At 63.3% G+C, this 13,471-nt stretch overlaps 2 protein-coding genes across 3 annotated transcripts in view; one reads left to right on the top strand and one right to left on the bottom strand.

Moving 5' to 3' along the window:
* Positions 1-2,412, top strand: part of TNS2 (tensin 2) — a 19,866-nt gene extending 17,454 nt beyond the window's left edge. The window contains exons 26-31 of the mRNA XM_025212273.1: positions 71-148; positions 381-458; positions 591-759; positions 844-912; positions 1,044-1,073; positions 1,485-2,412. Coding sequence (XP_025068058.1) covers positions 71-148; positions 381-458; positions 591-759; positions 844-912; positions 1,044-1,073; positions 1,485-1,626 — 566 coding nt within the window. The 3' untranslated portion in view covers positions 1,627-2,412. The remainder of the gene's footprint in view (positions 1-70; positions 149-380; positions 459-590; positions 760-843; positions 913-1,043; positions 1,074-1,484) is intronic.
* A 308-nt stretch (positions 2,413-2,720) lies between these two features.
* SPRYD3 (SPRY domain containing 3) lies at positions 2,721-13,465 on the bottom strand. Of its 2 annotated transcripts, none has more exons than XM_025212263.1 (11): positions 12,994-13,465; positions 12,391-12,537; positions 12,123-12,198; positions 11,409-11,533; positions 10,229-10,364; positions 9,834-10,022; positions 6,611-6,760; positions 6,268-6,325; positions 4,689-4,808; positions 4,230-4,387; positions 2,721-3,708 (listed from the first exon to the last, which is right to left on the bottom strand). In XM_025212263.1, the coding sequence occupies exons 2-11, from the start codon at positions 12,516-12,518 to the stop codon at positions 3,574-3,576; spliced, it is 1,275 nt and encodes a 424-aa protein (XP_025068048.1). In that variant the 5' UTR covers positions 12,519-12,537; positions 12,994-13,465; the 3' UTR covers positions 2,721-3,573. The 2 variants fall into 2 exon arrangements, with proteins under 2 accessions (XP_025068048.1, XP_025068049.1); XM_025212264.1 differs by lacking the exon at positions 12,994-13,465 and adding an exon at positions 12,725-12,963.
* Positions 13,466-13,471: the final 6 nt, after the last annotated feature.

Genomic DNA, 13,471 nt, shown 5'->3' with positions numbered 1-13,471 from the left:
GACTTGGAGGGGGGAAAAGTGGGGGGGGCAGAGCCCTGGCTTAACCCCATGGGTGCCGGTGTCCCCGCAGGCAGCCTGCCAGCCCTGGTGTCACAGCATGCCATCACCCCCATCTCACTGCCCTGCCGCCTGCGCATCCCCAGCAAAGGTAGGGACACAGAGGACCCTGCCCAGCCTGCGGAGCATGACCCACTCCATGGGCACCACGAGGGCAGGGAGCTAGGGGTTTGCACCCCCACACCCCACCCCCGGGGTCATATCGACTGGGGTCACTCCAGGCCTCCTGCTCCCGGCACTGTCCTTGGGCTGCCCACCCCACATGGGGATGGGATCCAGGAGTCCTGGCTCCCTCAGCCACTGGCGCCCTGTCTCCCTCTCAGACCCCACGGAGGAGAGCCCGGAGGTGGCCGTCCCTGCCAACATGAGCACGGCCGCCGACCTGCTGCGACAGGGGGCAGGTAGGTACCTGCAGCAGGGGCTGAGAGGCCATGCCACGCTCAGCCCAGAGCTGGCCCGGTGCATTCAGCTCCAGCTGGACCCCAGGGGCCAAGCAGGGTCCGGCCACCCCTGTGACCCGGTGCCGCCCGCAGCCTGCAGCGTGCTCTACCTCAGCTCGGTGGAGACTGAGTCGCTGACTGGGCCACAGGCCGTGGCCAAGGCGGCCAGCAGCACCCTGGCCTGCAACCCGCGCCCACCCGCCGCTCCCGTGCACTTCAAGGTCTCGGCCCAGGGCATCACCCTCACTGACAGCCAGCGCAAGTGAGTGCCGCGCTGCATCCGCGCCACCCCCCGGCCCTGCCCGGACCCCTGCGCTCAACCCCCTCCCCTGTGCTTGGCCCGCAGGCTCTTCTTCCGGCGCCACTACCCTGTCAGCAGCGTCACCTACTGCAGCACCGACCCGCAGGACAGGAGGTACCGACCCCACCCCCTGCAGTGCCCCCTGCTGCCCGGCTGGGAGCTGCTGCACCCCCCGTGCCCTCCCGGGGACGCCCAAGTTTGGGACACTGTGACTCATGAGTGCCCCCCACCTCGTTTCTCTGCAGATGGACAAACCCAGACGGCACCACCTCCAAGTGAGTGCAGGGGGGGGTGGGGGCAGGACAGGGTCTCTTCGCCCTCCCCCAGCCTGGCGCCTGCAGGGCTGTGCTCAGAGCCTCCCTCTCCAGCTCTAGGGCAGGGGGTGATGCAGTGCCAGCCGCACCCCCCCAGAAGCAGCCGCATTCACTCCTGGCAGCAGTTGTCACTCCAGGATGTGCGCAAGCTGCTCTGGGGCCGAAATGCGGTTGCCTCTGGGATGGGACATGGGCATTGTCACAGGGTCACCTGGAAATGCAGCTGCTTCTGGGGTGGGACACAGCTCGTTCTATGGGACAAGAACCAGGACCCAGCTGCAGGGAGGGCTGGAAGGGGGCAGGCACCAGCCCAGAGGAGTGTGGGGGGGGGGGGCACAGTGTCTGATGTTCTGACCACTCCCCACCCCCCAGGCTGTTTGGCTTCGTGGCCAAGAAGCAGGGCAGCCCCTGTGAGAACGTGTGCCACGTCTTCGCCGAGCTGGACCCTGAGCAGCCAGCCGCCGCCATTGTCAACTTCATCACCAAGGTCCTGCTGGGCCTGCACCGGAAGTGAGGGCCCCCCGCCCGGGGCAACCCGGACACCTGGGTCCTCTTTCTGGAGCACCTCCAGGCCCCTGGACAGCAGGCTCCCCCTGCCCCCCTTGCTGGAGGGAGCGGAGTGGGGCAGGGGATAGAGAGCCAAGCCTGACCCAGGGCACTAGCCCCACCTGCCCCTGCTCAGGGCTCCGGATGCTGCCACATCCCTCAAGGGACCGCAAAGCCAAAGGCCCCCGTCTGCAGGGACCCCCGGACAAAGTTGATGGAGTGGTGGAGGGGAGGCCGCATGGGGCAGTGGAGCTGGGAAAGGGGCCATCTCAGCCCCTGGCTGGGAGGGGGCCAGGGGCTGGCGGGGGGGCAACATGCGGAGACCGCTGCCCGGGCACCTGGGTTCTGTTCTCAGCTCAGTCCAGTCCAGGCCACAGCACGGGAGAGCTGGGGCGAGGGGTTGGCCACTAGGCACTAGGACTCCTGGGTTTTGTGCCCACCTCTCCCCCGCCTGACAGGCCATTAGCAAGCGCAGAGGGTCACCAGACAATCCAGCCCCCAGCAGACGGGGCCCACCTGCACACCATGCCCCACGCCTGGCCCTGGTTGGGCCCGTGTGGGGGGAGAGAAGAGACAAAAAGCCGTGTCCCCAGACTTCCTTGCCCTCCAGGACTAGGTGTACTTGGGATGTGTCCAGGAGGGGAGGGTGGGAAAGGTGGGAACAGAGCAGAGGGTCCTGGTGGGCCTGGCTCCTGGTGTGGGGCCAACACAGAGAACTCTATTTTTGTCTAATAAAGAATTTATATGAGCTTTAGTCAGAGGGAGCAGTAATATATATGGGGCAGCAGGCCTGTATCAGTTCCTCCTGCCCCGCGTGGCACAGGGCCTTGTATCTGCCATGTAACAAGAGACCCCGAAGTCACCACAGCCTCCCGGCGTGTTATTCCGTGTCCATGTCAACCCACTCACGCGTGGGGGGAGACCAGTCGTGCCCAGCTTTGCGTAGACACAGGCCCCTGCCTCCCGCCCAACGGTTGGGTACCTGGGACTTGAGGCAGCCTCTGCCAGGGCCCCTGGCACTGCTCAGCCCTGGGACCAGGACCACCAGGAGATGCCAGCCCAGAGGGTCCCAGCTTTATTAATGACAGAGAAAGCTCGTATGTACAGACACGGGGGTTCCCATCCAGCAGCAGGACCCGCAGGCAAGAAGGGGCCTCTCCAGGGACCCACCTGCCCGCAGCTGTGCCCGCGTTTAGGGGGAAGATACATTCACAAGAGCAGAGCAAGCAGGGACAGATGAGTATGAGCAGCACCCCCTGCCCACAGCCTCCCACCCCAGGCCCAGGCTCTGGGCTGGCCTGGGGACAAGACTGGGTCACTCCTTCCCCCTCTCAGGCCCCAATGTCTAGGGGAGGCAGGGGGCACTGGCCTGCAGTGAGGTAGGGGGAGCGGGGAGGGAGGGCAGCTACAGTTCTGGGTCCCCTGCAAGGGGTGGGAGGCTCAGTCCACGTCACCCACCAGCTGGGCAGGGATAAGCTGTGGGTTGTACCCCCAGACCCTGCACTGAAGCAGGTCCTGGATGCCTGGGCATGGGAGGGCACAGCGGGCAGAGGGGATGGGCCCAGAGCCCTGTCTCTTTGGCCAGCAAGGGGGGAGCCCAGAGGCTCTGACCCCTCCAGGGAGCAGCACAGGGGGCCCAGGCAGGGAAGCTCCCCTGGCCCCCAGCACAGGACAGCCAGCTGGGGCCAGACCCAGATGTGCACCCACCCGGCAGGGCTCGGGGCAGAGGGAACCTCACCCCAGGGCAAGGAGCCAGAGCCCCTCTGAGGAGGGGAAGCCATCCTGCAGGGCAGGCCAGCACACACACAACACCATGGGGCAGGGGGGCTCGGGACATGCCCTGCTGGAAGCCGGGAGCGGTCAGACCCCTGGCCCCAGACAGCCCCGGCCCCAGCGGTGGGAGGTGCGAGGGGGCCTAGCCACTGAGCGGATGCAGGTCTACTTTGACCTTCTCGCCGCTGCTGAGCATGCCAATGGTGGGGAAGAACCCGCCGCCAGGCACCACGGCCTCCTTCTTCCCAATGATCTTCCCATTGCGGGTGAAGAACACCTGGGGGACAGAATTCGAAATGTCATCTGGCTGCCACTGTGCCCCGCCATCCCTTCGGCCCAGGTGGGCCCTGTGTGCACTGGGGGCAGCCTGCAGTGCACTGCAGCATTCAGCCCCGTGCTGCAGGGATTGGAGCCTGCAGGACAGAGCCGAGGGGACTGCGTTGTGGGGCAGCCAGGTACAGGGCTCAGCTCAGGGCACTGAAGAGAATTGGAGGGGCCCCTGAGGTGCCAGCCAGTGACTGGGGTCCTGGGGCACCAGGCAGGGGAGGCCACAGCCTCCTTGCTGCAAGCTGAGGGGGTGCAGGCAAGCGGCTGCAGACAGCCACCAGGGGGCACTGCAGGCCAAGACAACTGGGCAGTGCCAGCAGTGCCCCTGGCACCAACACCCCCGAGGTGCTGTGGCACCTGCCAGTCAGCCCCAGGGGACCTGCGGCAGGGGGAAGGGGCCAGGGGCTCCAGGACGGTACTGACCAGCCAGCTCAGAGGGGCAGGGGCTGGCAGAGTGGCCCAGGTACTCACCACCACTTTCTTGCCCTCATGCTCCTGCTCCATGTCCTCCCCATCGTCTTCCTCATCCTCCTCGTCTTCGTCGGGCTCGTGGGGCAGGTAGAGCACGTTGCGCACGCCCCGCGGCCGGGCACGCACCTCTGGCGTCTCACAGCTGTCATCACTGTCACCTGCACCGGGACCAGAACCTGCGTCACCCCGTGCCAGGCCCTCAGAGGGGCAAGGGGGCTCGGGGAACTGCTCCCCAACCACCTCTGGTGACTGTGCTGCACAGACCCAGCTCCAGGTATGGGGGAGGGAGTGTGGTAGGGGGCCCACACGTGAGCACAGGGGCATTGGTGCAGCTGAGAGGTCGTGCCCCAGGTGCAGCAGCCCCTCCCATCCATCATGATCCTCCCAACACGGACACACAGGTGGGCGCAGGGGCCTGGCGAAAGCTGGGCAGAGCAGACCCTACCCCCCGTGCCCTACCTTCGCTGTCCAGGATATAGTCCCGCGGGAACATGATGCCACAGCCCATGATGTCGCCCTTGTAGCAGCGGGGCCCGAAGGGGTCACCCACGCCACTCCCGTGGAAGATCTTCCCATCATCTGTGGAGGGAGCAAAGCAGAGCAGAGCTAGGACGCATGGGGCCGAGGGCTCCCAGCAGTGGCAGCTGAAGCTGGGTGCATGGGAGCAGGGCAGGGCCACAGAGCTGACACTCCCAGCTCTGGGGCCAGGCGACACGGTGTGAAGGGGAAGGGCTAGGAGGTGTCAGTGACCAGGGGAGGGCTGGGTTGAGGTGAGAAGCGGGTCCCTGCAACCTTGCATGCTGTCACACGCTGCCTCCCCACTGGGGGCGCTGCTGCCCGGCCCCATGGCCCAGCTGTGGCAGCAGCACCCCAGAGGATGCACCCCGACTGAACCTTCCCTCCCACCCTGACTGCCCCTACCACAACCCCCCTCCACGCCAGGGGTCTCCAGCACCCAGGGAGTCAGGGCCATGGGTTGGTGCTGGCTGCAGCCCGAGCAAGAGGCATGGGGCAGCCCAGGGAAGAGGCACGTGGCCTGGGCTGAGCACGGGGAGGCTCTGAATCCCTGAGAACAAGGGAGATGCACTGGGTGACAGGACAGTAAATATTTCTCCCTGTTGCCAGGGCGATCCACACTGGGACTAATTCTGCGTAAACAGTTCAGTGCGGGGGCTGGCAGATGGACAGCCCCCATGCCTCAGCTTGCTGCCAGGCCATGTGTGGAGGGAGAAGGTGGCGCCAGACCAGGCCTGGGGGGCCACAGGGCAAGGACCCCAGAGCTCCCCCTTCCTGCCAGGGGAATCCAGTCAATGCAGAAACCCAGCAGGGTCCTCTCCGTCCTGGTCATGCGTCACACCATCACGTGGTGGGGACGTGGCCCAGACCCCTGCTGCCTCCTGACCCCTCCGTGAGGAAGTCTGGGGATCCCCAGGGCCAGCAGCCCTGGATGAAGATGCTCATGTTGGGAGTGTCCCTGCCAGGGCCCTGGGGCCAGGGGATGGTTCTGGGGAGGAGCAGGCAAGTGCTGGCTGCTGCGCATGTCTTGGAGCAGAGGAAGAAAGTTCCCCTGGCTCCGCATGTGGAAAGAACCGGCGTGGCTGAGCTGGGAGCACTTTGCCCCCAGGGGTGGGGACAGGGACTGCTCGTGCTATCCCCTGGCTGAGCTCCTGGTGACTGCAGCAAGCTCCTGTCAGCTCCAGGCAGGGCAGCCAGGCCGAAACAATGCTCTCCTGCTCCAGGGGGCCAGGACACAGGCACAGGGCATGCTCAAGACATGGCCTCTTGTAGGCAAGCAGTGTTTCTGTCCCAGGCCTCAGCAGTCATGGGGTCATGGGTTGTAGCCCTGGCTAGGGGGGGGTCCCCGAGGCAAGGCCCACCTCACTCTGAGCCTCAGTTTCCGCTCCTGTCTGCATGCTCACACTGGAACATGGTAGCACCAAGCCCCGGGGACCTCCCAGTCCAGCCCTGCTCCTACTGCCCTCAGACATCTGCAAGGGTCCCCCTGGCGGGCCCACAGAGGGGCAGCCCTGGTGGTTACCTGCATGATAGGCCACGGATCCACGGCTCCAGCCCGGGTGCCGGTTTTTCGGGTAGTCCTGGGGAGGAGAGGAGGAGGTGGATCTGGGACCTCACACTCCACAGACAGGCCCTGACCAGAGCTGCGGCAACGTGGGGAACCCCGGCTGGGCATGGGGGTCAGACACGGCCCCCCCACAGTGGGCACCGCTCTGGTGCCAAGTGCCTGCCCACTGCCAGTGGGAGGAGGGGGCCTGAAAGGGACTGCATGGACTCACTCATGTGGGCACGAGCAAGCCAGCACCTGGCCAGTGAGGGACCCGACTCACAACAGGTCAATCCTGTGAGGGCAGGGGGAGCATTACCTTGCGGGCCAGCCCCAGGGCAATGTAGCACTTCTCCCCGGGGTCCACGATCTCCACCTCGAAGTAGTGACTGCGGGTGCTGAGCGCGTGCCGGGCCTGGGCCAGGCCCACGTCAATGATGCTCTTGCCCTTGCCCACGTACTCCAGGAGCTGCCAGGGATGAGGAAGGCATTAGTGCTGACAGCAGGGGCAGCTGTTCGCCATCCCACCCACCATACCACCTTTCCTCCATTCCACCGCATAGTCAGATGTACCCACTTCTGCTCAGACCCAGCTGCCCCCCAGACCTGCACAGCAACCATCTGCCAGGGGCAGAGCAATGGGTTCTTGCTACCTCGCAGGCGTCTTTCCCCGGCTCTGATACATCACACAGGCTATGGACAACCTGCCCCAACTCCGCTCCTGCTAACAAGAGCCCTGGGCTGGGGGCAGCCTTCCCATCCCAAGAGAAGGGGCTGGGACAACCCTCATGGCCTGGCTGGATGGAAGGGCGGGGAGCCACGGGTCCTGCCCCCGGCAGGCGGATGTTTACGCGGCTCGGGACCGGGGCTGGGCAAGGACCCCATATCACGCGGCCAGCTCTGGCCGGCACCCGGCATTCCAGATCACTCTTCCTGCCGCGCCTGGACAGGCCCGCGCTCAGCTGCATGCGAACCAGCCCACTCCTCAGAGGGCCATGAAGGCGAGAGGCCCCCGCCCTGCTGTGCACCCATGCCCCAGCCAGGGGGAATCCAAGTGCAGGGAGCTGACGGACAGCAGGGGCTTGCAGGCTTTTGCTCACTATGCCACACAAGCCCCACAGCAAGGCTGGAGGAGGTGCTGGGCTTGGGCAGGAAGGGAACAAGCAGCACACACACCAGGCCAGGTCCCTGGCTGCCAAGGCAGTCTTGGGAGCTTGTGGAAAAGACCCCTGGGGCCTTGGAAGACAGGGCTCAGAGTCACATGTGCCTCTGCCATGTCCTGGCCTGTTGCAGGGGCTTCTCTCGCCCCAAGCTGGAGGCACACAGGTGCCAGCCTGAGGGCCCTGCCTCCCTCAGGCAGCCTGGGGCAGACCTAGGCACTGGGTCCTTTGTGGACATCATCCTGGAAGTGCCCAGCTCCTTTTTTCAATCAGCATCTTAAGGGCAACAGCCGGATCAGAGGCTCTGAGCAGCAGCTCAGCTCCTGGCTCACATAGGCATTGCCAGTGACCCCCCCCTTCCAGAGCTGCACAGCACCCACCCCTCCACCTACTCCTCCCAGCCTTCCCCAGGCAGGATGGGGGAGAAAAGGGTGCCTCGCACCCACCCCACCAGCTCCTTGCAGCCGGGATTACCGAGCTGGCAGCTAGGTGTGGAAAAACCCTGAGCCGACCGCGTCATCTCTGGCCAGGCCGCATGCAGAGAAGGGCCCAGGGCGCTGGCAGCTCCAATACCAGGAATGCCAAGACAGCCCACGCTTGGGAACAGCCAGACGTTTCCCTTCTGTGCGTGTTGGAGCCCCCCTGCCGCTGCCCCCGCACCGACACCCCCATGCAGCCCAGCAGAAAGGGGCCTGAACGCGAAGCGCCTGGGAGAGGAATGCGAGTTATGTGCACTATCATTTCCTGCCCGTCTGGAGCAGAGCGGAAAGGCCGCCGGGAGGGTAGATTCCAGCACCGGCAAAGCCATTGGGTACCGGGGCGGAGGGCAGGCAAGAGGGAGAGACTGGCTGGCACTGTCTGGTGCCTCAGTTTCCCCTAATGGAACCTAGAGGAATGACACCCCCACCTCAGGCCCCACAGGACCCTCACAGGGCTCTGTATTCTCCGTGATGCAAGGAGGGAGTGTCACACATGGCCAAGCAGATGCCACAGAAAGCCACTGCACCCAGTCACCTGTCTGAGGCCCCAGCTGACCAAGAGGCCCCGACACCCCTCCCACCCCAGGGCCAGCTCCTTTAGGAACCAGACCGGGCACTCAGAAGTGAAAAGTGTCAGCCTTGCTCTCACGCTTGGGTCAGGCTGCAGCGCATACGTGTACATGCACAAAGGGATCGAAGAGCAGTGCAGCCAGGTCTCTGGGCAGGGAGGAGATGCCAGGGCCCAAGCAGAGGCTGTGCACAGCAGGGAAAGGCAGAGCCAGCAGCGAGGGCTGCCACCGATACCAGGTGCATCCCATTTGGAAAGAAGGCCCCAGATTTTACCGTGAGGGCAAGGAGGTGGTATGTGCCACCTCCCCCCAGCCCAGAGAGGGACAGGGAAGGTCAGGACTCTTCCAGGCCAGGGGAGGATGGGAGGCAAGTTCCCTGGTGGTAAAAAATAGGGTTTTTAGGACTCCTGGGTTCTGCCCCAGCTCTAGGAGGGGAATGGAGCAGATGGGAGCCAGACTTCTGCTCTTGACTCCCCCAGGTCCTATCGGCTCACCTGGCTGCAGGACAGTGACCCTGGAGGGGAAGCACGAAGAGGGGTCTTAGCCAGAGCTCACTCCCTCAGCTCCGTGCCCTGGCCCTGCTGTGTGCAGGTCCCAGGCAGCCTCAGCGGGCACTGGCCTGGTAGATTTGGGAACGAATGCCAGAGCTCAAAGAAGAGCAGGGCCCCACAGCCATGAACACACCAGGCTCAGCCAATGCGTCTGGCCACAGCAGGCTACAATCGGACTGTGGCAGGGCTGGGAGCTGTGGAGCCAGAGGGGCCCTGGGAGCCAGGACTCCTGGGTTCTCAAGCCCTGGAAATCCCCATGCGTGATGTTACTCAGAGAATAAGACAGCCCAGAAGCGAGCAAGCGTCAGGCCCTGCCAGCACCCCCTGCTTCCCCAGCCCAAGGCGCAGCGTAGGGGTGAGCCTGCCCTGAGATGAGGCCGCATCTGCAGCCTGGATCTTGGCAGAAACAAGCCACCCCCAGCTAGTGATCGGGGCCAAGGCTGCAGCCAGCGCCTCCTTCGAAAGCTGCAGGCCTCTTCCCTTGCCAGGGCACCCAAAGCAATGCTGGGGCGGGGTCATCAGAGCCAGCTGGAACAATGCCATGTCCGAAATGCCCAAGCCATCAGGGCAAGACCTGCCCCTGCTCCCACCTGGCCAGGAACAGCTCAGTGCCTGCCCGGACAGCTGTGCCACCTCTGGAGGGCGCAGCCTCCCCTTAGCAGTGAGGAACCCAGGTGTCCGTCTAAGCCACCAGTTTCCAGGTCAGCAGGGACAGGCAGCACCATTTCACTGTCCCCTCAGCTCCCCCGTCTGTGCATCTCCCCATCCCTCCACCCCACTCACCGTGCCGCAGACCTTGACATCATGCAGTCGCCCCCATTCGTCCTCATAACTGTCCACCATCATGATGCTGTCATCTTCCTCGGTGCCCAGCTCAGCGTGCAGGTGGAGCCGAACCTCCTCCCCCAGCGAGTGCATGCCCACGGCAGGGAACAGCCCATCTGGGGACAGCGGCAGGATGGTGGAGCCCACCTGTGGGCAGAGCCACCCAAGGGCTCTGTAAGGGTCTCAGCTAGCCGTGAGATCATCAGCTGAGCCAGCTGATCAACTCAGCCCCCCCAACCCACCCCACAAGCCTTCTCCAACACCCACAGGGCTGAGGGAAGACCTTTGCTCTGCACCCCCCACCCCACCTCGCTCCCGAGAACCACAGACGCATCTCTCCCTGATGCTCTCACCCTCTTGCCATTCTTGGTGAAGAAGATCTGGGCCGTCTGCACCTCGAAGGACACTGGCTCGATGCCACAGCCAATGCGGTCCCCAGAGCTGCACTTTGTCCCAAACTGCCGGCCCTTGGCTCGCCCATTGTACAGCCTGCGGGGGCAGACGGCAGGTGTGAGCATGGGGGAAATCCAGGATGGGATATAGAGGTTGGGGCCCTGGGGGGTGCAAAAGGGCACCATTCAGCAGAGCAAAGGCCTGGGGGCAAATCATGGGTCTGAATCTGAGTGGACACTGTCTAGCCCAGCGATTCCCAAAGGCCGTGTCAGGACACACTTGATCAGTACCAGATCTGGCCTGCGGAGCCACGTCACCTGGCCTGCAGGGCTCCCACGGGGCCAGAAACTTGGCAATGAAGGAACGGTGGTGATTATCACTGGTATTTTTTCCCTGCCACCAAGTTTCCAAGCTCCGCCTGGAGGGATCGGGCCTCGGCTGCACCCGCCCTATACAAAGGAATCAAGCCCAAAGACTAGACCTAGCTACAGGCCAACTACCTCGAGCCTGCAGGGCCAAAAAGGTTGGGCACCACTGCACAAGTCACGCACACACACACACGGGAAGTGTGCTGCTAACTTCAAACCAGGAAAAAAAAAAAAAAAAAAAGAGAGCATGCCCCAGGTACCAAAGGTTTGGGAAACACCAATCTAGCCCCTTACAGCAGTGCCTGATGCCCCACAATCTCCACTCTGAAGTAACCGGAGATGCTGATATACGCGACTAACGACCAGCAAAGCTGAAGCAACTTGACCCGGGTCTGGGACAGGACAGAGCCTGCAGCCAGGTCTACCAGCTCCCAAGCCGGTGCTCTGCATGCCCCTCCCCTCTGAGCATGTGGCAAGTGGGGCCAAGCAGACCCCAGCCAAGGAGATGGGCCTAGAGGATAGAGACCTCGCTGTGGCTGGGGTGGAAAAGAGGGAGCAGCAAGGGCCCTGCAAAGTGCCAGAACCCACCCAAGAATCGTGGGTGGGCAATGCCAGAGGCAGCAGGAAAAGAGCCAAAAGGAAGGTGGAGATCCAGCCAGGCGGGGCAGCAGGAGGGGATGTTGCCATGTGAAGGGGCTCAGGGGAGACCAAAGGGGATGCACGTGCTCCCTCCCACTCCCTGAGCCAGGAAAGAGGGCAGCTCCCAACTCACTTGCCATCATCGGCGTGGTAGGCCACGGAGTCCGGCAGCCACCCCGGCTGGTGGTCCAGGCTGTAATATTGTGGCACAAGGCCCACAGCAATGGTGCCCCGCACACCGCTGTCCACAATTGACACCTGTGGGGGGCAAAGAGAATGATGGGAAGCTGGGGGACTGCAGCGTGCTGCACAGACCAGGCCTAGCCACGCCAGGGAGCAAAACAACCAGGCAGGACCTTGACCACAGAGTTAGATCTTTTCTTTTGGGTCCAGGGTCACACTGATCACATCACTCCCTCACCTGCCACTGGCTAACGAAGCTGGGCTTCCATCCTTTGACACACTCACCCCTCCCCCCCCCCCCCTGCCACTGGCTACCGAGGCTGGCCTGCCATCCTTGAACGGGCCTTAAAGGCTGGGCTCAGGTGACCTCTGACCTCCCAGGCTGGCTAGCAGAGGAAGACAGGACTAGAGGGTGCTGGTGTAGAGCCAGACGCGCTCAATTTATGTTTTATGTTGGAACAAGGAGGTGGGAACTGACCAAGACTCCCTGCTAGGGACACAAAGAGGATCAGACCATACTTGGGCGTGGGAACCCCCCGGCCAGCTGTAAAGTCAAGCAAGCAGAGCCTAGGGCACAGTGTGCTGTATCAGTGGAAGAGGAGGGGGAAGGTGTTGCCCAGGGAGCAAGAGAGCCAACTCAGGCACAGGGAGCTTTCACAGTTACCTCAAAGTAGTTGTTGTCTTTGGTCAGCGGCCGGGGGGCCACGTAGCAGCCGACTTCGCCGGAGTTCCCATGATAACTGCAGGAGAAGAAACAGGCCTCAGGCCCCGTTGCACGGTCATCGCAGGAGGGAGGGGCGGGACTGGATAGCAGACCCCTGCCCCCCCAGCAGCTGGAGGTGCCCACAACACCCAGCTGCCCCCGTACCCAAATGAGGAGGTTGTTAGCTACCCCCTGGCCCAGGTGGCCCCGGTACCAGGCCTGGAGTTACCTCAATGTGTCGCCATCCACGAGGATGTGCTTGAAGCGCTCCTGGTAGCGGATGGCCCGCACCTCCCGGATCTCCCGGATCCGCCGCCTCCAGTTCAGGAACCGGTAGTGCAGGTTCAGGTCATCCATCGCAGCTGAGAGAGTCGAGCTGGGGACAGGAGGGAGCAGTCACCCCTGTGTGGCTGGGGTCTCACTCTGAGATACAGGCTCATAACGCACCCCCATGGCATGACCCGGATCCCCACAGGGCCCAGCACGTTGAGCCATGCATCCATGCTACAGCAGCCATCCTCCATCCTGTGCCTAATAACGTGCTGTCAGGATGGTGGCATTACCCTGGGAGCAGGGTTCAGAGGCAGACACGTCCTGCTATTCTCCCAAGACCCAGGATGGTGAAGGAATGCGAGCCCAGTCCAAAAGTACCGTACCAACCCCACTCAGATCTGATACCTCCTAGAGGAATTAGTGAAATGGCTACTTGCTACTGCTGTGCTATGGGTGCCCAGGCAAGTTTCAGGCCCTGCTCCAGTCTCTAGCTCAGGACCCAGGAGTCCTGACTCTAGCCACAGCTCTAGCTAGGAGACAACACCTCTGTAGCACCCACTTAAGCAGAGATCCCTAGAGACAGCGTCCGCACGGCAGGAACAAAGTATGGTCCAGAGGGTCAGCTGAATGCCGAAGCCATTTCCCTGCACTATCCAACATAACCCCTGCCAGGGAAACTTGGACTGGGGCAGCCTGGAAACGGATGAACTGCAACATCCAGAAGCAAAGAGAAGCAGCAGGTGGTTACACCACCCACAAGCCTGACGGAGGGCTCTCCCCCTCTAGCTGCTGCTGGGTGGGTTGGATCGAGCCTAGCACCCAGCCCCAAGCGGCCTCACACACGAGGTCAAACTCAGCACAACCCAAAGGCAAGACCTCCTGCTTCCTGGAAACCGTCACTCTCCAAAGCTGAGCAGCCAAAAAGGGCTCGGCCGGAAACGCTGCGCCAGTCCAAGCTGCTCTGTCCCTAAATAAGAGGGAACCCCGCGTCTCGCTCTTCTGGCGGGCGGAGAAGCTTCCAAACGCGGCCTGCACAG

The sequence above is a fragment of the Alligator sinensis genome, unplaced genomic scaffold (genome assembly GCF_000455745.1).
Source record: "Alligator sinensis unplaced genomic scaffold, ASM45574v1 scaffold1542_1, whole genome shotgun sequence".
NCBI lineage: Eukaryota > Metazoa > Chordata > Crocodylia > Alligatoridae > Alligator > Alligator sinensis.
This window is presented reverse-complemented; position numbering and strand designations above follow the sequence as displayed.

Excerpts from the sequence above, each read along its gene's own strand:
- SPRYD3 (XM_025212263.1), bottom strand. The coding sequence starts at position 12,518 with ATGGATGACCTGAACCTGCACTACCGGTTCCTGAACTGGAGGCGGCGG. Across the intron at positions 10,365-11,408 it reads TACCACGCCGATGATGGCAA|GCTGTACAATGGGCGAGCCA; the intron begins GTGAGTTGGGAG and ends CTGCCCCCGCAG. Across the intron at positions 4,809-6,267 it reads ATCCGTGGCCTATCATGCAG|ATGATGGGAAGATCTTCCAC; the intron begins GTAACCACCAGG and ends CTCCCTCCACAG.